The following is a 27,837-nucleotide window of genomic DNA, read 5'->3' on the forward strand; positions in this document are numbered from 1 at the left end:
GTCTTTCATCAATATTTCGATATGTCTGCAAATATGCCTGCTCGGTGTGCCTGTTGGGTCGTTGACTGCTCCACAAGGAGTCAGTTTTTCACTTAAATGGCATGATTATGTATGATTGTATTAGATGGGTGTGTAGGATCATTGTGCATTTGCAATATCTACGAATAAAAGTTTTGACACTTAAAAAACGTAATTCGTGCGGACCACACACCTGTACTTTCTACAAAGGTAATCGATGAATATCAGCCTCTCCTTACGGTCGATATTTCCAAACGACTAAATCAGTGCTGAAAACAAAGGCATTCCTCGGACCGTAGTGAGGGTAATGTCGCTAATAATTGGTGGCATCTAGTACTTGTGTGAATGTAATGGTCTCAGAGTAGAGTCAATGGTGAACACGCGTACCATCTGTTCTCTACACAACTAATTACAATACCCCTGCACCAAGTGATGTCAGCCAGCGTTTTATTCTAAATGAAGATAAATTTGTGGTCTTCACACCGTAATCAAGGTTAGAACAAGCATGGGGATCGTGATTAACAGAAAATTGCACAAAAAATCCAGATAATTAAAAGACAATAATAGAGAAAGGACACAACAAACATAGAAACCCTTTAGGACAGCACACAAAAGTTTAAGATTATGTAGATGAAGTTTAATAATAGGGTGCGGAAAATTGCGTACTACATTACGAAAAAAATCCTCCATAGCGATCTCGCGAGCATTACAGCTGCAATCTTGAATGTCAGAAAAATTGCAGAGATTAGAGAACTGTTAGTAAGAAACCTGAAAACAGTGTATCAGGTAGGTTATCATCATGATTCTACATGTATGGTAAAGTTAAAGAACTTTGAAGAGTAGATATTAGATTGCTAAGCGTAGCAATACTGCCAAAGTGTCTATGTTTGTGTCTGATAACAATGCAAGCGAAATACTATGTAGCGATCAAGTATTAACAAATTTATTTTACAAAGTATTATCATCACAGCTCAGACTACTTTGTGTCCTTCCATACTATGATAGGGCGCAAAACATTTGGTCGTCCTCTATAGATCAGATATACGTGACAGCTGGATGTTGAAAGGTATAAATGGTTTTGCCCATAGCGTTTCCAAGCTAAAGCTGGATCAATATGAATTTCATGGATCCGTGGCGCTGTTGAGCCGGGGGACTTCCGCCATCACCCTGACGGATCCGGAATAGGAATGTTGGGTCACGGTAGAAGTATTTATATCTGCAGAAGCAGACCAATGCAGCAAGTCCAGAGCACAGCTTCTGCTACATACTTCTCTCCCTACTTCTCAATACTTCTACATGTTTCTCTCAGGATGTAGGGAGGACATCTCAGCCCAGTACATATTGACTAACGGTGAACACAGTTATCCAGTTACTACTGTAAACGCTATCTGTTTTTGGTTGGCACCTGCTACATGATAAGGTCGTTTTTAAGTTTATCAGGACTACAGTAGAGAAAGATGACACTCACTTCATTTCAACAACCTCTATGTCGACGTTAAAGAACTAGTACTTTTAATTGTTAGTTTGCCCTCTTCTACTTGATATTAACTGTAAATCATGTTAGCTACACAGAATTACATCTCAGCAACAAAACGTCTTAAATATATATGTGTCCTCTTACTTTATTTTCTTTCTTGTGGGGAAGTTTGAACCCGTTACGCATCCATTCATTCATTAGGGAGTTATTATATTAAGTTTAAGTATCATGTCAAATAGTTTTTTAAATTTCATTATGGACAAATTTCGGCAAGAATATACATAGGAATTTTTATAGCAAGTTGTAATCTGACGTATAATTATCCGCATCTTCTAGACACTTTTATGATTGTTTCATCTTCGTCAAGAATATATTCTCCGGACAATCATTTTGACAGTGTCTAAATTCATTACATACATGTTTCATGTGAATATCATTAGGGTATATTCATCTATGGAATAAACATAGCATATTGTTGTTTGCTGCTAATTAGAATATATTTGCATTTAAGTCAATATCATTTGTTCAAAAGTGACGTCATGAAAAAAACTGATGGTCCTTAGTCATTGTTCGTGCACCTTTTAAATAGCTTTGATCTTTGCAATGCCATACAAACCAAATGGTTTGTCATTATATACTTTTTATCCCTTCAACAGCATTATTATAAACTCTTTGATGATGTTTGATGTTTGAAGTCTTGGAGTGGTGTCTAATTCAGGGGATTCGTTTGAAGTTGACTTGTTTGACAAAGTTTTTATACTGATCCTACACGTGCTTGTTTTAAAGCAAAATGTCAATTGTGTGAGAGTAAACCTTACCTATGTACGGCCCGACAGTGGCCAGATCCCTCATGCCAAGCGCTGACCTCCGGTATTTGTTCATGTTACAGATAGTTACCGCCGGGAAGGTCATGTTGTTCGTGTACTGAAGCTCCACTTTGGTGACGTGGTGGAACTCAAAGTAATAGATAAGGCTTTCCATGCACTCGAAGGACATGAGGCCGAGAGAGAGGAGTAGCATGAGCACCCAGGCGGTACGCCGGATCGGTCCCCGCTTGATGAGGTGTTTCATGCCATGGATGTCTGTATCCAAGGCAAACCGTCGGAACCGGGACGGTTTGCGGTATGAGGTGTAGCCCGTGCCCACGGTGGATGTTGGCACACATTGCACGGGCTTCACCTCCCGTACGTCCGGGGTGGCGGCTAAGGCAAGCGGGGTAAAGGAGTCTTCTTTCCCCATGTCTTTCCTATTGGCTAGCTCCATGGCTATTGATGCGGCTACGGTGGAGACCTCTACGCGGCTACGGGTCGGGATCGGTTGGCTCCTAGAGGATGGGGGAGGGCTCGCCCGGCAGCATGACTTCCCCTGCGTCGAGCGAGCCCGAGTCAGGGCCGGGAAGGAGATGGTGACATCAGTGCGCACGCGTAGCTCCACCTGTGGATTACAATGAGAAAAGATTTAGTAAACCAAAGATCAACAATATGACTAACATGATGTGCTCATTATAAGACCAGAGGGCAGATGACACGTACTAAGAGGTACCTGTAGACGGACAATACACAATGGTAAGATGTAGACAATGCTAACCATGCATACAAGTTACAACAAACAACGGTCGGATGTAAATAAAATCTTTCTAGAACATCGCATTTGATAGAAAGCATGTTAGCGTTGCATATTGGTATAGGATTATGGGTTTTGGGTATGTTGACAGATGAGCATTGCAGCGTCGTCTGCATGCGATTGCCGCATGTCTGCACACAATTGCCGTCTAGGACATGCTTCTATGTTTCTCTTGCATAGTAGCTCATTTATCTAGAAACTTCTGTACAACACTTAAAGACCGTGTGGTAGTTTCACGACTTTGTTATAACAAGGATCTAGGAAAATCGAACATCTTGACATCATTGCTACACTAAGTGTTTTTGTTCTTCAATGATTACTAGCCACGCTGCATGAGTCTCTGCTTGAGGATCCGTAAAACGTAAAACAATAAAATATCATTACTCTACTTCTCCAATGGCGTGTGCAATAACGGGTGTCGTAATGTACGTCCCCGGCCATCTGTTGCCATATAAAACCACTCGTGCATTGTTTGCCTCATTTTTCGCTGAGCAAATTTACAGTGCATCTAGAATGGCATATCAATCATCTGTTAATTAGGGCCATGTGACATAGCTTGGCCGATTAGCAAAATAGCCAATTAGCATTACAAATATATCTCTAGGTATGGCTTGCGAGTTCAAGAATGAAAATAGTTCACGAAGGAACATGCAACATATTTCTCCATATCCAAGGGCACCCATGAGGATATAACAAGTACTCTTTTCACGAAAATCATAATGCTTTCTCCATGTACCCCTAATACCGTCCCAAAATTGTACATTTTTTTTCATTTATCTATTTGCACAAAAAACATTAATCAACAAATATGCAAAACAAAGGAAAAATAGTGTACAGAAGGAGGAAGGAAGACTGCAAGGCTTGTACAAGGCCCTCCTCCTTGAAACGTAGGAAATATCAATCATGAAACATAATAAATTAACTACGCAGATAAAACATAACAAAACTGATTCAAATTGGTGTATAAGCAAACGCAATGCGAAAGTGACAAAATTATAAAGGACATGAAAGTAAATATGCTAGAATCAATACAACTTAAAATTTACACAAATGAATTTTATATGCTACTGTAAGAGTGATGCAACGGGAATGAAGAAAAAAAAATGAAGAGCAAAGTATACAGATAATCACCAAAACAGGCAAATTGTGCGCTGGCTTTCCCGGAATAACTGTTACAGTTGATGTATCCTGGAGTCAAACGTAGATACTACATGTACAAGGCAAGCACGTATACAGTAGTTGTCTGGGTGATATGGAAGACATGTTGCTCCATAACGAACGTCCGCACGTGATGTAAATACATGTGTTCAAACATTCTGCACAGTGGAGAATAAAATAACAGATAAAATGTGCTAGCATTAATTAATTACATATTTACAAACATCTGCCTCCCTACCTGAAACACCAAGTAAGTCATTGATATCTAATTACAGATTAATATCAAAAAGCATCTCTACGTAATATATGTTTTAGCCAAAATTTGCCAAGATACTTATCTAGTTTTATAACGACATTTTGCTGACATATTCCGTCTGAAAAGTGTACAATTTTTAGCTATTTTGCCTAAACGAAGGATCTTACGTACCGACACGACCACCTCCCAGACACGGCCTCTTGTAGCTATCACGTCCGATAATCAATACGTACCCTAAATGCACCGGGGCTGACTACCCATCCCATAATTGCGGGTCACGTATCGGACTTACATCTCATGATGTATGACGTCTGCGCTTCCTGTCTTGCACACATCAAACTAAATGGTCCGCGATGAGAAAACGGTTAATATCCTGCGAAGCCGCTATCTTAATTGATAAGGAGGAGAAATCAGCGTGATAGTCAGCGTAACGCCAGCGACGATGAGTATCAAGGCTTTAAAGATAATGTATATTACACAAGGGGAATGGTCTGACCTCTCCCTACATTACAGTCTACGCTTGTACAGAGAGAAACATAACCTCAATCCAAAGGCCATATTGTAGAATATTTCTAGGTAACATCACGAGATAGAGGCATAGATGTCATTTGATTGGCTGGGAAGGATAACAATTTGGCTATGCCAAGATCAGGGAGTACCAGGGTGTTGCACTTGGGCCAATTTGTCAAGTTTCCCATTTTTTCCACTTTCAGTACAGAAACTTGTACTACCAATACCATGCAATTCGTTTTAAATTTTTGGATAGCGATCAGAAAGAGCCGATCATAATGTATATTGCTCAATTCTTGATTTCATTTTCTTTTTCTTGCCTAATAGCTTATTCAAAAATTGCCTATTTATAAGTGCAACAGTATAATTTGTAAGCCTCGGGATTATTTGGACAATAAGTATATGTTTAAAAACTTTCAACAGAATGCAACGGATATTAAGTTAGAATGATATAGCAATGCAGGGTGCCATTGGTACACCCTAATATTGGAATAGCCGATTACAATACACGTCAGCGGGCTCCCGGAAAACCGTAATCGAGATTGAAATATCTCAGCAAGAAAAGTTAAGAAAATTACAACAGGTTATTGATTGCAAAGGTGACTCAAAATTGCTGAGCTAGCCTTTAATTTTTCAGGTAGGTTTCCCCTGGCGACAATATGCCAGTGCGATTGATGCCCGAGATACTACCTGAAATATCATCATATTAAATCATTCTACAATTATAAGATTACGTGCAAACGTTCATGGATATAAACCACATATACGGCTGTTAGAGATCTACATAGTCATTTGCAGAACGTAACTAGTACCGTTTATGCGTGTATTTTATACCATAGAAGAGCCTGTTGTGAAGTTTTCCCAAGACAATATCTAGTAAATCGCATTAAGAACACCATATCAGACGTACTCCTTATAATTGTAAATATTCATGTTGAATACATATGTTGTATTAAATCCTATTTATCAGCACATCTTCCTGTCCAAAACAGCCACTAATGTAAAACAAAAGTATTATGTTTTGATTTATCATGAATCCCGTATTGCTCTATGGCTGTAAAAATGCAAAGATAACAACAATCCGTACATTCGTTACATTTTTGAAGGTTTTATTGACACTCTAAAAATAGACATGTGATCATAGACTCAGTCTCAGGTGGTCTATATAGTTTTGAGTGGTATCCTCGTATAAAGAGCAAAACATGTGTTATCCCTGCGATACATGGAAATGCTTCCCCGAATCACATGCAACTGATGCTCATTGCAAAATGGGCTATCGTCAAATTGGCTGATTGGTATAGCGAATCTGCACGATAATCTTGGCTCAACAAACCTTTAGCGTGGTACTTTTCAATCACCAGGCTACAAGTTGCATTTATTCATCATTTATAATGCCAAATATTTGAACCTATGACGTTAGAAGCATTGTTCGTATGTTATAGCATAGCAATGGTAAAAGAAACGTCTTACGCTTTGCAGTACTTTCTGTTGTCGCTATGGTAGCGGACCTCTTCATACTGACCGTTAGCAAAGATTTAAACAGCAGTCGCCGTTTTATCCAACGTTTAAAACACTTATACTTTGATGGGATATACCCATGGTAAAAGGGGAACCCTTACAATGATTGCTCATGCTGTAGTACTTTCTGTAGTCGCAATGGCAACTGACCTCTTCACAACAAACAAAACAGTTTCCCTCGATACCGTTAAAAAATCTCCAAACAACAGTCATCGTTTGTCTTCAAGGTTTAAAATACCTTTACATTGATGAGATTATATAAACATGAGTTGGAATATCAGAATAACAGGTAGGTCAAATTGCAAACCGGAGATTCACTAGCTGTTGGATAGATAGCAAAGAAAAGAATGGAGAACTTGCCATGCTTACTGCTGATTCAGGAGCTGCAGATGGAGCGCAGATATCATCGAGTGTTGTTGATGTATTGTCGTTAGACTAGGGCACTGTTCCCAATGACGAAAGTAGGGCAATCTTAGCCTGATCTGACCACATGAATGGCGAATGAATGGATCAAGCTACAAGCCATGCCGATGCATTAGAGAAGATTGACTTTTGGAAAGGCAAATAGCTATAAGCGTGAAATTAATCCACCATATATTAATAATATAAAGCCTTAATCACAGTTTTCAGCTGGTGGTCCCGAAAAACTCTAGTTACGATTTATGTTATTGATTTTTTCATTGAATATGCACTTATATAATGTTTGATTAATAGCGCCAGCGTTGATGGGAAGAATTAGATTAGTTTCAGTCAAAGATTGTTAATCTGTTACTTTGTTCTCTAAAATTTCATGATCAAGCACATTATCCCAAAACTGTATACTTAAGTATGTGCGTATGTTTTGTTTTCAATATAGAAGTGCGGAAGATACGATATACACGTGTTGTCAAAACTTTTCCTGACATATTTTCCACACCTGTGCTATTGGAAAAACACCAGAAATCTTTAACACCCTGTGAAATCTATTAATTGGCAAAAAGGAGGTAATAGCACGCCAATACTTTATTAAGCAATGACCTAATTCACCCCAGTGGTAAATACAATACACCTGCGCTCGAGAGGATGAATATATGAATATAGAAGGCTTATTTTAAACATCAGATACAATGTGATTAGATACTAGACTAATGGTGATAATATATAAGGATATATTTGCTAAAGCATACTCAAAATGTAAACTAGAAAAACCTCATCGTTGTAAATTAATTATGATTACATGGCTTGGTATAGAATGTCGGTATGTAATATTCGGAGAACAAAGCAATGCACATCAATAACATTTTATATGATAGCTGATAGGTTGGTGTTTAAGGAGAGAGTCACTCATGAGTGCATTAAAGATCCAACCACACTCGAAAATATAAGTTTAAACCTTACAGTCTGGTGTTGAGGTGATAGTCACCTGTTATGTCAATCCTTCCACAAATGTGGTAAAGCTTCATAGATATATAAAAGCATGAATTGACAGCACTGCAATATTTTGCGAGCAAAGTCACACCCTACAATCCCCCTTGGCAAATTTCACAATCTGCTTTTCCCTAGGAATTGTCCTAGCTCTACTACTTGGAGGAGAGAAAGAGTCAATAGCCAGTAATCACAAGAAATCGTTCGATTGGTGATAGTTGAGGTGCATTTTAGGATCAAATGATTGAGTGGATTTGTTTAAGCTGTCAAGGAATCTTCAACACGTTATAAATCTTACGCTGTGATTATTGATTAATCCTTGCGATTTTTCAATAGATAAACAGAATTTGAAAATCTATTGCAATGAATTCTAGTATTTGTCAAAATGCACGTATTGTATAATATAAATGGGAGATGAAGTTTTTAAGAATAATAGATTGAGAACTCAACATTATGCAACCATACCTTGCCGAATAAGAAAAATATGGTGAACTGTTTGCTAGTAAGCGCTAGATTTTCATAAAAAAATCAATATATGCACAATATGTATAGTAATAAATTAAACCTTTATTTAAGTCAATATGATACATAATTCAATAAAAACTGTCCTCAGTTTTATGACGTTTATCTGGCTATAAGACAAAAACGCCCTCTGTCGACTCATATTAAGCAATCGCTGGGCAGATGATGCAAAGTAAAAACAATGTCCTATTTTAAGAATGCACTTTTTGTCGTTTAAGGTTTAGCAGTGTCAGGTATTTATATTTGTCTATATATAGTCACATTTAGACTTCTCTAAAAAAACTGCACAGGGAGGCAAGTCGTGTAAAGTGTCTTTCCCAATGGCACATCATCGGGCATGTCAGGGGATCGAACCCGGGACCTCTTAGTTCCGAGCCGAATGCTCTGGCAATTACGCCACACGAGGTTAATTTGTATGGGAGGAGGGGCAAGTAAAATCACGCCATACTTCCTTCAGCCCTTAATACGATTTATTCAGTCGCCATTTTGAATTTCATGACAAGGCCTCCTTGCCAGCCACCCACGATGAATTAATAAAAGACAATATTTCCTGGCACAAACGTACGTATACTGTCGTATATTGTCAACACCTAAACATGGAGCCAGGAAATGACGGGTAAGATCCACATTGCCATTTTGAACTTCCAGAATACATCAGTAGCTTTCAGAGGGCTTCTGAATCTCACAGATATCCCACCAGACACAGTCAGAACCTATCCTTGAAACTGCCGGTAGTGCGTTTTAAATGTGGTAAGCGCAAGTTCTCCTATGGAGGCCCTATCCTCTGGAACTGTCTGCCTCACGCTATAAAGACCTGCCCGTCCATGTACACGTTTCAAATCAAATGCAAAACTTGGCCTGACCTCTGACCCCTCCATAATAAATTGCAACGGACTGGACTACGAATTTGTACATGTTTGTTATTTTTATTATTATTTATCATTGTCATTGGTTAGTTACAGTCTTTTCTTTATTATCATTGTCAATATCATTAGTTATTGTATCCTAATTTTATTGTTTTGTACGTGGCTTTAGGTATATTGCTTATTTGTGTAATACAGGGCCCCACTGAAAAGCATCACTGTGTCATCACTGAGTGGGTAACCCTGTTTAAATATGACGGAAAATGAATAGCTAAAATGTCTGAGCCACCGATCAATAGGCCTCAATACTGCAGTCTAAGCCCTTCAATTAAATCACAGGAAACTGTCTAAAGAGACACGAACACTAGACCTCTTTCACTCAAGATCAAACAACATGGCAGACAATAGGTTTGGGGAGTTAGCTGGAGTACGACGTACGGTATTCTTTTTGCAAATCCGTGCACTGACGGACTTAAGAGGGTAGATAGAGAGACGGAGATTGAACATAAACCATTTATTGACTGGCCCAAAACAGCTCATTATAACCTCGTCAGGCCCTTATTGGAACGAGCCCGTTGGGGTTGAAGTTAATGTTGAAAAGGGCTAAAACCTTTGGGCCGATGGAGACAATCAATCAGTTCACTGGGGAGGAATGGCCTGGCTTTGATATGGACAAAAGAGACATGTTTCAAAGGCATCCAATTCGATTTCAGGGCAGCGAAATGGGAAATACTCTGAATAAGGGAAACTTTGTGATTTGACACATACTGCTTCATATCAGCACATTAGCATAATTATTGCATAATCTGGGCGTTTAATTACAGCAGAAACAAGCCCGAAACTGAGTCCTTTATTTTCTGGTTTGTGCCCTAAACATCATCTCAAGGCCCTTCCAGTAACCATTTTCCGTCAGAGTTTTGGGAATTTTTGCTCCATGAGGGTCATTTTACATTGGCATAGTGTGGTTTCAACTCACTATGTAGATAAATGACTAGAATATTGGATTTGAAAAATCGTGTTTTCAAGCCCTAAACCTGCATTGGATACCTTTAAATCTTGCAAGCTTTACTTGGTCTCTTCCTGAAAGCAATCATATTCAGTTAGGCACTGAATATGAAGAGTAACTAGACCCATATGACACAAAGGCAGACTCCCTTCAGAAAGCGTAAATGCAATCTCAAATATTCTAAATGCTCAGCCAGGAGGAAGAGCAAGAGCTTTATATCTTTAGCTTTTATATGCCTGTAAAGGCCACCATAATCCTATACATGCCTCCGTTAAAAATAACTTCATGCCAACCAGTGCCGTCAAAAGATATCACTGAATGTATGTCGGCTGCACTAAGCATTGACTCTGAAAGAGCCTTAGCTTCAGAATCTAACCGTGTTAGTGAAAATCAGTTTAGGGCAAAGCTGAACTTTGCTAAGTGAAAAATTGTACTTACGTAATGTTATGACTACATCAGTCATGGATTGAGTGACGGGTGGCACCATAAACTTTGTTACCGTCAAAATATATCACTGAATGACTATCGGCTGTACCAGGCATTGGCTGCCAAAGAGCCTTGGATTGAGAATCTAACTGCGTCGGTAAAAATCATTTTAAAGCAAAGCTGAACTTTACTAAGTGAAAAATTGTACTTACGTAATTTTTTACATCACCAGTCAAGGATTGAATGACGGGTAACACCATAAACTTTCTGCAACTTATGGTAGACTGCCCATCACCAAGTCATGCGTTTTATCTGTATGACTTGATGTCAAACAAGCGTTGAATTGCTTCCGGCACAAAAAGCTGTTGATGTTACAGTAAGGAAAAATTGTCCACTTTTCCACGGCCCTTAAAATTACAGTTGAACGTTGCTTCAGATTCAAAGAAGCTGTAAATGGGTAAGCACTAAGTCGTGTGTGAATGTAATAATTTGTGCCTATTACAGAGCCGCCTGTCCGTCTGAGTAGCCAGAGAAATGTACAAACCATACTGTCTGATATGTCGGTGAAGGCCACGTCCTTGTCTTGACTTGTCTAACTTTTGTTTCTTCTCGGATGTTCAAAAATTGGTCTTCATTTATTTGCATATCAATCAATAGTTCGTGGTTATAAACCTGCTTTCCTGACAACTCTCCAGTGTCACTGATGAAAGGTAGTGGATGCTACTTGAAACGTCTGACCGTTTCCGAAATCGCATCCAGTTGCTTGAGTAACTGCTTTGAGCGCATGCAGGTCTGAGTGCAACTTTAAATTTCGACCCTCACCTGCTGTACACACCACAAGCAATCGTGCAGTCTTTTAGGGGTAGGCTAGAAATTTCAGGGGCCTGTATTGTGGAGCAAATTTTTACGGAGAAAGGCAAATTACAACCAAAACGGCTGTTAAAAACGGACTCAGATAGGACTTTGTTCTGAACGTTATTTGTTTTTCAATTATCAATTGTATTTAATTTCCTTAAATGTTAATTGTGTATTTTAATTGTATTCAATTTGTTTTATTGCTAATTGTGTATTTTAATTGTATTTAATCAGCCTTTTTTGAAAAATCTAAGAAAAAAATGAGTCAAGTGTTGGAAGCATGAAAGGATAAGAGTTTATTGTTACATTACTTTCCTCAAGCAACAAGGCATTTGGGTGGATTCTAAGAAACTGTGAATGGCACCTGGGAACTTTGGTCTAAATCTAAAAATCTTTTATTTACGATTTAGCTTTGGTCTGCACTAAAGTTTTCCACCGAAACAGGAAGAAAAATGGTTAAAACCAGGAGTTTCCACATGTGGGCATGTAACAAGGGACGCGCAGGATCCACTGTAAGATCTTGTGGGTTCCCAAATGAGCTTAAATATCTAGTCATAAGAGCAAAAAACAACATGTAACGAGCGCTAAGCGTCGAACAGCGGGGTTTTATTCCTTGTAAAATAGGATTTAAAATGTAAAGGTTCTCCAAAATATATATCCAGATTTCACAACGTAAATATATAGAAAAGAACCTGCAAAGAACCTGTATATAGAGGGAAAAGGGTTGAGATGTGCTATTCTTTATCAGGCTACAGTTGGCATCTATGATGCTAAAAAAAACTTGACCAATTGCCAGTGCGCACCGAACGATACAACAGAAGCACACTACCATACCTTACCCACATTTTAGACAATAATGTATAGTTGGTCTGCCCTGAATTTTAATTTTACTCACTTAAATGTTGTATGCATTATATGTCTCTGAGTGACGTTCAAGAAGATTTTAGCAATTCAAAAGTATACATGTTATTCTTAGAAACTAGGCTTTGTCTCTTAGTTTGTTGTTTCGTAACTCTTTATTTTCATCATTATTCACAGCGTAATCGCTATAATCAGCAAGGCTTATTCTTCTTCCCATTTTTTGATAGAGGTCATCATGATAACGTCCGTGATGACAGCTCGAGCATCAGCTCTATTATTTACGCTAACTTAATTTTCTACAGGTCATCCCGGTCAGCCTCCGCGCGGCTGCCGCTGCTTCAAGAACGAGATCGAACCGCCCCGAGAAAAACAGCGCTTTCCAGCGGGGTCAAACTGGCCAGGATCCAGCTGGGCTGATTCGATAAAACACCCCGGGCGTATCGAACGGGGGTCGCAGAGGTAAACATGCAGTCGTTTCCACTGTGTCATTGGGAGACATGCTATGACCCCACCTTGTGCTCAAACGCCACACATGTATATGCTCCATGTATGATAAGACCAAATGTATAAAGTTCTTTTCACATCAACAAAAAGCGGATGTAAGGCCAGATATGTATGGAGTTTATATATACCCTAAAGGCATCCGCTGTAGTTTTTAGGATTTGAAAACTCGATTTTTCAAAGCCAATATTCTAGCCATTTATCTACACACTGAGTTAGAACCACACTGTCCCAATGTATACTGACCCCCAAAATTCTGACGGAAAATGGTTACTAAAAGAGCCTTGGGCTAATTTTAGGGTACCACCCAGAAAATAAAGGACTCATCTTGGGACTTGTTTTTGCAGTTTTAAATGCCCAAAGTATGAAATGCTGATTGTAAACTTAAGATGTTAAAATACCAATGTGAGGTAGTATGTGTCAATATCATAAAGATTGCCTTATTCAAAATATTTCCAGGTTTGCTGCCCTGCAATCGCATTGGATGCCTTTAAGAAAAATTGAAAGCTTTAAAGACATGCAGTCTAAAATGGCGTGTTAATAACATAAGTTAAATGGCTAAACCTCAAGAATCTGATGTATGTTTTAATACATGTAACATTCTTATATAGTTTGTTAAATTCCTGATTTTTTTAAACTCCTACTGTTCATTCGGATTTCAGTGCAAGGATTGTGCACTGTGCACTGCTTGTATTTTATTTATTTTTTGTTTAGTTGTGGTTTATTATTTGACTCAGTACCTTTCTGTTTGTTTATGTATTACATACTTTGTATCTTCTGGTGTCTATTAAGCCCACACTGGCTGAGTGAAAAAATCATAAGAATCGTTAATAAAGATTCATTTAGATTCATTCATAATACATACGGTGAGACGGCCAGAAAGAACTATCTAAATTCAGTTGGAATAATACACTAGTCTTGCAGAATACACAAACTGCGTGAAATACAAAACTCTGGGCACGTGTGCCTTCAATATAGTCCATTACGGCAGCTGCATTGAGATTGAATTGAACCTAGGTCGTGGGTCACGGAACCCCTGAAATTAGCTTGGAATGGATTGGCTTTTACAACAATCCCTAATTCTGGCCCGGATGTTGATTAAAGGGAGGGAGACCATGCATATTACATGGTTGATGTCGCATCTTATAAAAGCAGACTTATACTGGGATCGGGTGTGCTCATGCATGCATGTACCTGGCGATATGCTTCTGCTTGCAGTAAATAGTGGCAATTGCCTTTTCTTTAGATAAATTTCATTGTAACGCAAAATGTACAATCTACAAGTTTTGCCTTTTCTGTCAATTTTTAAAGGGGCATTAGGTTACATTTTTGCACCAAAAATTGAAATATCTTTTAATTGATACAACAAGAATGACTCCCAACAAGACAAAAGATGCAGTAACAGTCTGCAAAATGCCGGTTTACTACCTCTGTTTGAAGATGCAGTAACAATCCGCGAACGTATTTCAAAACCCCATGAAGATAAAATAGCATACAGTTTAGTTTGAACATTCTGGGATAAAGAAAATCTGCCTCTATCTAAATAAAAAAAGGTTCATGCACAAAAGGTAATATCAGAAGTACGAATCAAACAGAAAATCACAATTCAGGCATGTACCGTCAACAGTTTCAGTATTACTAGTCTTCTGTTTTTAAGAAAAGACAGCTACCCAAAAATACATTATGCTGTAGTACGTACGTACTGTCACACAGTAGTAAAAATGTGTATGGCCTAATGCCTAAATAGTATTCCGCGCTGCTCTTTCATGCACGATAAACACATCATAGCCCAGAAGTGGAAGGCAAGTTTAGGACTTCAGACAAAAAAAAGATTTACCAACCGAGATAAACAGACAACTGCCGGTCGTAGATAGAATTATCCATTAGTTGTACCTCACGGGCCCCTGTGCTGAGGGCTACAAATGAAATGGCGATATAGGTTTCCTATAAACGAGCTGGCAGATAGCAATTTGTCGGTCAGCTACGTTCGTTTTACTCGTCTTTGCAATCCTTTCCGGCGTGATTTGTAATTGGGGAAATCAGAAATGTCTCTATCGAATCGGCAGACCAAGGGAAAACCTCCAAAGCTATCTCTACGTGTAGCAAGCATGTAATGGCCATCAATGAGTATGTTTATCGACACCTACTGATAAAAACTGAACCGTATGAGAACGCTGTTAGCTGCTTCTACACACAAAGTAATCAACTATCGACTGTTCCTAATGAGAAATCTCCAACCTGTATACTCAGTCGGGCGAAGCACGCTCGGAGTCCTTCAGGATGAAAGTGTCCATGCCACTTGATGTCTTCATGGAGGCTCCCTGCCGCTTGCTCTCAACACTAAAGCACGTTTTTGGGCCCAAGAGGCTCCAAATCGCCCACCCATAACGGCATCCCATTATAACCCCCCCATCAATCCTCCTGCTCGCTATGCAACCCACACAGTGACCTCTTCCCTCGGTATCTTTTGGTCAAGGTCTGCTTTGGTAAGCTCGCTTTAAGAAGCAAACAAGCGAAGAGACACCGTCTCTGTGGATCTCTGCAGTCTTTTAACTATCCAATCTTTACCCCAAGGCGAAAATTAATTTTAGAAAGCACTACTAAGTGGTTTTCATCCCTTGAAAGTTCCGGGAAAAATCCATCAAGCCCAACGACAATAATTCATTATTGTTTTTTTCTCTGTCTAAATATTTGTACTCTTCCACTCTGCACTTTTCCCTTTTATTTTGCGATTAACCCATCCCGACGTCCCTTAGCAATGTAGGGACAAAATTACGGCATTGCCTTGTTTTCCCAATGTACGCTAGCTCCTTACACAACAAAGTACGCTAGCTCCTTGGCAATTTTATAACCTCAGCAGTCGTAAGGATTGTAAAAACCCAGAGTTCATTGACATCGCGAGAAATGCTTTGTTCAACACCCACCACACAAATACGCCAATCGGTGATTTCCACATTCGCGGATGGACGTACAAAACATGCCTTGTGCTTGCCGTGAATAGATATAGGATATAAGTTGATGATCAAGTATCTCACATGATGTTACTCGTGAAAAAGCCATGTTTTTATTGTTTATTATTTGTTTATTGACAGTTTGGACTTAAAACACATCAATATGTACTGAATAATGTAACAAAAATGTACAGGACAACCCAAGAAACCTAGGGGTTTATGAAGAGGATTCCCCGTAAATACCATTTTTAGATGACTTTTTACACACATGTATTGCATATTTTGAGGCTAGAGTTTTACTTCTTTGTCTTCTTTGTTACATACAATGTAACGTCACAGCTTAGAACCACCTTAGGCTGCTTCCCGTTTTCATTTTTCATATGGACATGTTGGACCAAATGAAGCTAACAAAGCCCTTCTTAGAATAAGCTTTTACCGCAGGCGGAGGCGTAATGAGCTTAGCGGCCAGTATCCCTTCTTTGCAGGTTTACCCACTGGTGAAATCTGGAAAGGCAATTATGATAATGGGTCTACAGAAATGCAATTGACAGACACAAGTTACAAATTCTTGCTTGGGGTCACCTTGCTTGCTGGATAGCGACTGACAGCTAAACATTGTGGGGCAATGGATGGTCTTTAAAACCATTGCCCCCCAATGTTTAGCTCACAGACGCTATCCAGCAAGCAAGGTGACCCCAAGCAAGAATTTGTAACTTGTGTAGATATCTACGGTGTAGGTAGCGACAGAAAAATGGGGCATATATAGAAAGGTGACAATCTGGTTGTTACACTTTGTTTCACAATCATTTATATATCTTTTAACTTAATATGTCTCTTCGTGTGTTTCTATGGTGTTCCTGTTGCCGGCTCCCCTAAAAATTTTGATTCTGTAAAGCTAAATAAATTGAAAATAATAAAATTTACCCACCAACATCTGCTCGAAGAGTACGGAAATCCTCAAACACATATAATTGTAACAGTTATAATCATAGAAAAAATGATTTCAAAAGAAAGTGAATTTTTAACCGCGCCCATAACTGTGTGATGGAAAATAGTTATTTCCATAATTTCGTGCACCAACAAAGATGAGCAATCGTTCATGCTATTTGTATACTTGGAAGTACCAAGTTCTGAAGCCGTTTTACACGATATGAATTACGTTAGTTACGCGAGTCACATCTTATGTAACATGTAGGTTGGTTCCAAAAAACTTTGTTATCACTTTGAGCAAGATCCAAGAACATTATCATGGACTTTAAGATCACAGATATTTTTTAAGTACAGCTACCTCTTAAGTACAGCTACCTCTTGTAGCTTTAGCTGTAGATCCTGTGCAGAATCATATTCCTTAGTTTTCAGGTCGCTACGTCTAGTTAAACCAAGGAAAGTATTCCAGACATACATTTCATCCTACACAGCTGCATCTTACCATTGTATATCTGTAATTGACTTTATTGCCGACCAGTCATCAGTTGACAAAGTACTCGTTTTAACTCATTAGCTCCCGCAGACACAGACAAAAGCATGCTTACGGTAAAATGGTCGTAATGTGATGGGCGTTTTCAATGGGGCAATACGATACCGATGCCTAATTATAATGAACGGCACCTAAACACATTAAGGGTATGTCGTAATAAAACCTAACTGGAACTAATCATACAATGTGGACATAAGAGGCCATCTGAGTTTTGATTATATTTTTGGTCGTTTATCCTCTCTTGTAAGAAGTAAACCGCTCAGACAATGAGGCTACTCCATGGAGACACCAAATACCATATAAGGTTATTCAGGTCACACAGTAGGGTTTAGTATGCAACTAGTCCGGCTCTGATGGTATTTTCATTACTTTGACAACGTGGGTGCTGTTTGTCAATTTCTTGGAAATACACAGTAACTAGCTGCTTGAAAAGCAGCAGATTCCAGTTTGCCCTAGAGGGTACTTTTGAATACTTATCAATAAACCAGGCAGAGGAAGGCCGCCATGTTGGTGTCCTTGATTTGCATTTCAATTGATCGTAGCTCAAAATTGACAACGAGTGTGCTGATTGTCGATTTCTTGGAGGCACAGAGTAGCTACTTGAAAAGGAGAAGATACAAATTTCTGAAATTTATGGTAGCTGCTGGAACACCCTACAGGAGGCAACGTAATTTTGTAGCACCACCACAAACTACCAGAATGTAGACAAACATGGCTAACGGCTGTTATTTAAGCATTTATACACACTGGTAAGGCGTCATATTTTGGCACCTACGCTTCCTGAATAGCAGTCTTACATGCAATGGAGTAGAGTTGATTCAACTTACTTTGTAAAGAAATGGCCAGAAATTTTCTCTTTGTAGTGTTACATAACGTTACATAATGCGACTTCAATAGAGGTCATTCCAGAGGGTCAGAGGATCTGTTGTTGTTACAAAAAGTGCTTGAGCTTCGATTCACTGAAATGGAAATAGCTGTGTCACCGTGACTGATTTGACGTCATACTCAGTGATTAACCTTTGAATTGTGAGGCTTCAATAGATGGCTTTGAATTCCATGAAGTGGCGTCCTTCTTTGTTGTTCCTCAGGGCACTAGGCGCCCTCAATTGACCTTGACAAAACGTTTTCATTAAAAATCAAGGCTCCACCCTCCCACAACCTATGGGACAGTAGCAGTTCCTATGCTTATCATAAAAGTTCATCTGTGTTGGCAGTAATCATAGTAAAATGTTGAACTTTATTCCAACACTATGACCTTACTTCAATCAATTGCTTACGTCACGTCTCCATAAAGTATCCTGTGAATAAGGTCACGTGTCTGTAACCGTAACTCTCGCGAGATTACGTTTTGAAGTGATTGGTCATTCATTATCCCGATGAGAGTGACAGTCGTGGTTGAAAATTTGATCCATGTGAAACCTTGTGTTGGAATAAAGTTCAACATTTTACTATAGTTCCTGTGGTGTTGTCTTACCATGTCCAGAATGGCCGGCCATCCTCAGGCGTAGAGAATTACACGCTATCGCGTGGAGAATCCTCCGCGCTACTTCAAATTTCATTCACCTTGTACTTGACTCATCACACGCTATTCCGCGCATTTTCCGCAGCACCAATCCCTCTCTTTAATGAGAACGTTGCAAATTATTCCACACAGGAATACGAGTAGAACCACCCAATGGATCAGCGATGAGATGAAGGAGTTTGGCACTATAACGGCCCATTAACAGTGGTATATGCTCATGGTAGACGATGATGGGATGCTCACAGGTCATTTAAAACATTAACGTGCTTATAATTCGTTACAAGATGTTGTATGATACGGCTCAAGGGCTAGAGGTAAGGAATTGAAAAATGACGATTGGATCATTGTAAGAATACTTTGAAGAAAGCCGTGCTAGTAAACGGTCATGTTTCATATTTACGTTGCCTGGAATAGGTGCTATATACAACTTCGACTCTACAGTGATAACTTAAGGTACCTATAGATTCTAACATAGTGTTGACAGAGACGGGATACGCTATAAACTATCTGGGATTTATGGCCCATTGCTCACCGAGTCACGTGTCCTATTTGCATACCGTGACGTCACAGAAGTGGTGGGTTACTCACTCATTGACAAAAAAAACCTTGCTCTATTCAGTCAAAAGTAATCTAAAGGTAAGTCCTTTTTCTCACTAAATTCTACCATGACAGACAAAATTTCACTCAATATTGACCATGACGAAATCCTAATTAATATCAGCCTACAGCTTCCGTTACGACTGAACAGTCCCATACGAGAATGACAGTCTCTGAATCCATGAAACGTTGCCGTCAGGCACTTTATAAAGTATTAGTAAAGTTGACTCTTCACAGAGACAGGTCAAAAAGTATCCGTGTCACCCAAGTGAAGTTCAATGGTACAGCACATTCGAAGTAAACCTTGTTTGCTGTCTTGCTGCATCCAGTAAGATCTTTGAAAGATGACCTATTTTTCTGCCTCAACTCATCTAAGGTTCTGATTGGAATGCCTCTCACCAGCAAACAGCATCTCTGAACATTAGGAAGTCATCAACCCAAGTCTAATTGAAGCATTTACTGGTGGTTTGCAACGTGTACATAACCTGAAGTATGATGATTGTCAAAGGTCCGGCCATAAAAGGTCATACTCAAGTACTGCACTGTAGTTTTACATGTACGTACGGAGCATCTTACATGGAAAACGTTTCATAATAAAAATAAGAATAAAACTCTTCTCCAACTATGAAATTTCACCCATGGCCCACAGGAATTTTAACTGAAAACGTCAACAACCCTTACATTAGAGATCACAGGCCTACCCTGAATAGAAAGTCCAAATACATTCTAGTGTTGGTAGGAAAGCTTAGTCTTTTTTTTCATAATGACAACACAGATGAACTTTCATGCCAAACCCTTGATAAATTTGGGTGTGGAACTACTAGTCTCAAATGGAGTATTGATTTTCATGTGTTGATGGCAGACGTCTCATACAAATAACACCAGTGTAGGGTGCCCACATTTCTCATTAAAACCAGACACCGAATAGACGTTCTTTCCTAAACTCTGCATGCTTCAAAGGAGATGAGTATTTGATTTCATCACCTTTTGTACACTCTAAGTGATCTGTATTGACACACAGTTGTTTCAATGTGGTTATAGTTGATGATTTGAATAATTACATCCGACGTTATATCTACTTCATCGTCAGCTGTTCTATGCCAATTTCTTATCTAAAATTACCGTTTATAGATTGCTACTATTGCCTCATTAAATCGTGTATCGGATTATCGACAGAAAAGGAGATCTAAACCATACTGGCCAAAACATCTAACTCCTTTATGAAAAAGCGTTATTGTCAACGAAGAAAGCTAACGCAGTTTTATTATTTGTACACAAGGTATCTGTGACCAATTTTATGGTTTCTTGAAGTCTCATAGATTCTGCATCAAAGATTTATGCAAGAACAAAAATCAATGGTGTCCCCGTTACAGGTAATTCATCAACGAAAAGAAGTACAAGAGACATACACTGGCTGCTATACTGTACCCATTTCATTTGACTGGTATGTTCTATCTGTTTGTATCTTTTATTTAAAGGCATCCAATGTAATTTCGGGGTGGTGAAAACGGATTTTCATTCAAAGTCAATTTTCTGGTCATTCTGTCAATCCCATTCCATATCCGATGTTGCTGATGGAAAACGGTTTCTTATTTTGTATATCACAGGCTGGTTCTAGCTATATATGTGCAGTACCCAAAAAGAAACAGGCGCCTCACATAGCTTTTTGGGGCTATATCAAACACTTCAACTATGAAAATGTGCTAAAATTGGAGTAAATGTCAATATCAGACAGATTCCCTCATCTAGACTATTTTTGTTTTGCTTTGCTCGGATGAAATTGCTCGGATGTTTTAAGATCTGCTCTCAAAATATACACAAATTTGCGGTAGACAAATCAAGAAATCAACAAACCTCGTGCAATTCTACTGGCTACCTTTCGTCAGTGACACTAGAGAATGAGAACAATGTAAGCTACAAAATGAATATTTCCGTACAGAAATAGTCATTAAAATATTTTTCTACTGATGTCCAAAAGGAAACAAAAGTTAGACAAGTCAAGACAAGGAGGATGCAGATAAGTAGAGTTCGTAAAAAGAACTTCAACACAACACAATATATTGCAGTATTGGGAGTAGCCTCTGCAATGATGCAGAGCTACCTACATTACATCGCAACATCACGAACTTGAATGATGGAATGTTACGGAACTTTACGCTGATGAGTTTTAGGCTTTCAGGATTTGTCTAATTCAGAATAAGGTATATGAAGATTAAAGCCCGAGGCCAGGTGATGAAGCCTCTCAAATCACGGACATCTCACACGAAAATGGACTTCTAATTTCACAGTTGGTTTAGCGATGTACCAGGACAAAGAGGAAGCGAAGCCTTCCCTCTGAAGAAAATTAATTCGGAGGCATCGCAGGATGATTGGAGCAAAGGTCGAACGCGCTACGATTGAGCGGAGTGAGCATCCTGGATTACCGTTAGCTGCGCCGCTTTCTCCCCATGACCCTGCCTAGTTCAATAAACTAATGGCCGTCTTCAAGAGCAGGAACTGTCCTCCTAATTTAAGAGGATACATACGACTGGTCGTTTAAGATAGCAGGAAAGAAGTAGTTTTTGCCCTTGGAAATACACTAGGGTAATACGTGATGAAAAGTAATACGTAGCCATGCGGTTTGCATCTCAATCGATCTGTAACACCACCGTCCACATAACCGTGACCATTCCACGGCGTCTACTCAGAACAATTAGTGTGTTCCAAAGAAAGCACCTTAAAACTTGACCAGTTTGCCATGAGATCTAATGAATGGTATCAATCCACGACCTCTCCAAAAAAAACAACAGGTCTGCCTCTATCAGTAGCGGCACTTTAATCTATTCCCTTGTAAAACGAACGTTTTACCCTTGAACCCAATCATTCGCTCCTGATGCTGTCGTTACAGCCTAGTTCTTTAATCATTTGCCGTAGAAAAAAACGCGTACGTGAGTTGGCGTGATTAAAGCCGGTTGATTAAGTTCGTGCCTGAATTCTGATGGTTTGCTGTTGGTACCAGGGAGGGTGCACGCGCTCTGATTGTCAATGTACGCTAAGTGCGGGCCCCGTCGACAACTCCAGAGTGTCAGCCAACTGCTGACAGCTGGGGGTGCGTCCACAGGTTGCACCCCGTAGCGCGGCGTCTGAAGCCTTTTAAAGGCTCTTAAGCTGTAGTCCCATTTTTAGGACAAGGTGGTAGAGAACGGAAAAGATGGGAGGATAACATCAAAGGACCAGCGTGGCACTAAGTGAAACGCTAAAAGGAACAGAAAACCAAGAAGGGTGGCCGGAGAAAACTGGTTGTCAGATCATCTTTGATGGTTTAAAGAAATAAAGAATTTATTGTCAAATTGAACTCATATGAGCATCGGAGGCTCGCAGTATAAGTTAGATTTTGTACATCAGACCTAGATTAATTCAAACTCCATGAAAAGCCACTTATACATGTACCCATGCCCAAAATAGGACTTAAACGCATAGAACTACAACGTTCGAACATAACAAGGCAAATTTTACATATCATACTTTTATCAATCATTTCAAAATTCTTTGGCCCTGGCATTTGTGTTAGATGTCTATTTTCCTTTGTATTTCATTTTTGTTGGATTTCATTTTGTAACAATCTATGTTTTCAATCTAGGTTGTTTATGTAAGTGGTAGTTTAAAAAGTCATCTCCGTGGGCTGTCACTTGAGTGTGCTTTAATACCATGTCGAATGTTTGAATTTAAAAAAAGTATGTTCCTGGAATACAAAATAGCCAGAATCTTTTAACACATGGATTGCATGCACAGTGGTCCATTTTACGGATGTCATATTTATTGGCTTAAACAATGACATATCGGTAGATTAGCCACATGAAACGTCTGTGATTATGAGATTTGCATTTTACTTACACCATCATACGGTGCACGCCAACATTAACTAGTCGATTATAATTTCATAAGTAAGTAGGCTCTGTATGTACGCTTAGCGTTATCACACATACATTAAAAATAGAAAAGGGAAGATACAAACAACTGTCTGTAAACGACAGAATGAGTAAATATTGTAGGAAATGCAGTGGAGGATGAAATGCACTTTATTTGTCATTGCCCTCAATATAGCACCGAAAGAGATAAGTTATTTGAAATGGTCACCAAAATGTTCCCTAGCTTTACTCACCTTCCCACCTTTAAAAAAAACTGCATTCCTATTAACACCTCCTACAAACATTTCACAATATGTCGGTCATTTTATACTCTATTGCACATAGAAAATAAATCAAACCCAACAATAACTATATTAAAAGTAGGATTAGTATTACTTATTTTTACTGTTTATTACTTTATCATGTTTTTGCAATTAGCCATTGGGCATGGATTTTCAATAAACTTTCATAATGCAATTTAAAACACACGGTCGTCCAGAGATTCTCATAACCGGCGACGTATTGCAGATGTGGCCCTGCTATTGCTGAGATAAGACCGATGTAATTTTCTCAGACGTTAAATGCACCCCACTTGTCGCGAATCGCATTTCTTCGATTCATACTCCAAGCTCACAAAATGTCGGACGAACTCTTTTAGAATCTCGAAGACAATATCCTACCCTTTTAGTCTTGTTTTGGCTGCCTGGTAGAGCTCTAAAAGTAATGCCATGTTGTTGTTGTTGTTTTTTTACAAAAAGTAATGAGACCATGTACTTATACAGTCTCTGCTGGGATTTCTATATTTAGGTAGCTTTTCTATATAATCTACTGTCCTATAAACTAGTACAGTGCTATGGGCATTGTAGTTGTTTCCAGAGAAATAATTTATGTGATCAAACCTTGCTCTAAAAGTAATGCCATGTTGTTGTTGTTGTTTGTTTACAGGGGGGGTCAGAGGTCATGATTCTATCTATCGTACTTATTTCCATTGATTAGAAAATGAGATTTTTGGACTAAATGGGCAATTTGGAGGTAGAACTACCCTGTCAATGTGAGTTTGCAATAGTTGAACACTCAAGTAGGTTTGACGGCTCAGTTCTTAGATGTTTACCATATATCCCAAAGGGGGCTGGAAATGGTGGTCTGTGGCCTGGGTCTGACCCAGCGATCGCCTCATGAACCAAGCCCGGAGGAAGGCATCACGATGCGGGCGTTATCTTAAACGATGTCCGCCTTCAGTAGCCGTCCGAGCAATCATCAGAGAAATCTTAGGGGAATGATTCTCTGCAGACATCACTACCAAATCAGACCAGGTCAGACAGATCAAACAGTTCTGGAACCCCTTCAAACAGAAAAGGTCAAGAACAATGACGGAGGTTGTCCATGGGGTTTCTGTGGGGTTATAACATTTGCCTTACTCTTTATAAGCGACTTTCAACTGGTAAATTAGAGTAATGAATATTTCCGTAGTAGACTGGTTTATTAGTTCTTAGCATAAGATATACATGCCTCCTGGCAGCCGTAGAGGGCTGAATCGTGAGGTTATTTACAGACGTACGTATCATTCTATAACATTATTATACATTTACAGTTGTGATCATTAAGCATACAATGGTAAAATCTGCTTAGTCAACATTAAAAATTCTATGAATACTTTCATCAGCTTCTTAATATACGACGAATCGCACTAAATACCATACCAATGGAGGAAAGTCGTGTAATGTGCCTTTCTCAAGGGCACAAGTTCGGTGGCACGGCAGGGTTCGAACCCGGGACCTCTTGGTTCCGAGACGAACACGCTATCGTTACGCCACACGACCCCACGATGCTACCATTTGAGCTAGAACATCATAAGCAAACATGATTTGAGGTATACCGGCCAACAAAAAACTTCCTTTAAAGCGCCAGAGAAAATAGTTCCATGAATCTACGTCCTGGCCTTGTCACTTCTGATTTAGCGGTTGGTCTTGGTTGGGTGAGCTTTACCGATTTACCTCCCCTCCTATCAATAAGTGTAATCAAAACTAAGCTTTAATCAATACCATTGGCTGGTCCAGAATCTCTTTAAGAGTGGACCTTCCCGTATACGTTTGATTATATCTTGCATATGCACAGAGAATCTAAATGTATATGAATAGTATATGGGCCTCTGTGATAACTATGCGGTCAAATATTACTAATAAGTAAATAAAGCTGCATAAACGTTGGGACGATACAAAAAGTAAATTTTCTGGTCAGTTCTTCACAAAGTAATTTGAATCAACCCTACTCCATTGCAAATAAGTGACATTCAAATAATTTTATGAGTGAAGATGCCCAAATATGACGCCTTGCGAGTGTGTTTTAAAGTTTGAAACACAGCTGTCAGTCATTTTGTTTACATTCTGGTAGTTTGTATCGGTGCCACAAAGTGAGTTCGCCTCGTGAGGGCTGTTTTAGCAACAAAGATTTTTCAATTAAAATATGTCAATTTGGTGCAAAACTGTTACATGATACTTTGGTTACATCATTTTAGCAGGACGCGGAGAGCAAAGGGTCAAATTCGTGCTGCAGACAGGAAAACATGCGACAGGTACATGGCTGGCATGTGGTAAGTGAAGCTTAAATGCCGAACCTTAACCTCAACCCCAGCCTGAATCATAAAAAAGAGTAAGTGCGTATCCCGGACGTGATGATAATAAATAGATAAATGTGCGAGAAAAATGTGCCGTGCTGCAGAAATAGTCTCTTTAACAAATCACAAAATTACATTTACTGCAATCCCATCCTTGGGCATTACAGATAAAATCTGAATACGAACAATACGAAAGGCAGCTGTCTTCGCCAAACCGCTTGAGGCACAAAGGCAATTAAATAAAAAAATCAATGGTATCCTGTCAGCCGTGATAAAGGTATTTTCGACTGATCCTAAGGTATAACAAAAATCAAGGTTTTTGGTATACAAAATCATGTTTGCCCACGCGCAGATATCTTTAAGCATTAGCACCATCAGATAACGTCGATGCAAATGCCAAATTACGATGTCCAACATGCCTTAATTCCGACGTAATATCATGTATGCCATAAATTGTGCCTTAGCTAATCGCAAAAGCATGATCTAAAGCTGGTCCAGTCGACATATTTATCTAGAAATCGACATTGCTATATAAATGACTCGTTACCGTCTCTATAATGTCCTCAAGTTCATCGCTAAAAGGATCCCACGCTGCCATCTTGTCCACCGGTGGAGATAAAGACTCGGTTCAACACATCTGGGGCCGGCCCAACACTCATAATGTGTCCATGGTTTTGTCGGACCGACTATGTCTTCACATATCATACCTCCTGGCGGTGCACTTTCTAAGATTGCTAATTTTCTACGATCGTTTTTCCCTTTCAAGGCGCATTGATTTAGCAGAGGATGGAGCTATGTAACAATGGGCCTACGCATGATTACTCCTGGGGTGACATGCGCCAAGAAAAGAGGCCATCGTTACAAAGAAGACACCTATAAATTGCACATGCATAATACAACACCATACATGAACTGCTACAAATTTCCCCAAATTCGCCCGACAACGACGAACATCGCTACGCGCTGTAAAAACCTAGTTTCGAAATCTTTGGAGGATTCTTGATGCACCGTTCCTGTAGTGGAAACCGTGAACTTGAATAATAGAATAAACCAACCCCACTTCCCAGTGCAACAAGTAACGAGAACCAGGAGAAAAACGCTGATTGAAAGCAACATACGTTTTGACAATAGGCGTATTGAAATGGATATCACCTTTGAAGGCCTCGTCGCTTTAAGCATTCTCTATGCGTGCTGGCTATAGATTTTTTACTTCATCAGATGAAACGGCTGTTTCTTTAGGACTCGCCGATATATAGCATAGCAAACTCTGAATGACCATAACCCTGGGCAAAGCCTTTAAATATTTTATCTTTAAGCGTTCCGCTGTCTCTACACTGAAAATCAGCGGCCAGGCTATAGTATTACAACATACACCAATCTAGGTGTTAAAATTGCCTTGTGTGTAACACCGTCTTTGATTGGATGGAGACCTTTGCTTGTGGCAATCGCCACGCGAATGCATTGTTTGATTTCAAATTTGCCACAACAATAAAATTCACATCTAGGGAGCTGCAATTTGTAGTTGTCGCTTTACAGTCCGTATGTGAGGCCACGATAACGCAAGGAATATTCATTGCTTTATTTGTATGGGTATAGTGTGAGATTTATGAGTATTCAAAAATGAAAATGCAAAACAATAGCGGAGGATTTAGAGAGAGCGTCACTTTGCGGGGGACGTTTGTCTCTTGGTAAATGCAGAAAAGAAATCCGCACTAGGGTGATTTGTTTTACTCAACCAACACAGTTGCAATAAATTACTCTAAGATAACTAGACTGTGGAAACAATACATG

At 39.2% G+C, this 27,837-nt stretch overlaps 1 protein-coding gene across 1 annotated transcript in view; it reads right to left on the reverse strand.

Annotated features, from left to right (window-relative positions):
• The window catches only part of LOC109469466 (acid-sensing ion channel 2-like), a 37,166-nt gene extending 10,506 nt beyond the window's left edge, over positions 1-26,660 (reverse strand). Inside the window, exons 1-2 of the mRNA XM_019767983.1 lie at positions 26,594-26,660; positions 2,314-2,929 (exon numbers count right to left, since the gene is read on the reverse strand). Coding sequence (XP_019623542.1) covers positions 2,314-2,929; positions 26,594-26,644 — 667 coding nt within the window. The 5' untranslated portion in view covers positions 26,645-26,660. The remainder of the gene's footprint in view (positions 1-2,313; positions 2,930-26,593) is intronic.
• Between the last annotated feature and the right edge of the window lie 1,177 nt (positions 26,661-27,837).

This window comes from Branchiostoma belcheri, unplaced genomic scaffold (genome assembly GCF_001625305.1).
Source record: "Branchiostoma belcheri isolate BF01 breed outbred unplaced genomic scaffold, Haploidv18h27 scaffold204, whole genome shotgun sequence".
Taxonomy (NCBI): domain Eukaryota; kingdom Metazoa; phylum Chordata; class Leptocardii; order Amphioxiformes; family Branchiostomatidae; genus Branchiostoma; species Branchiostoma belcheri.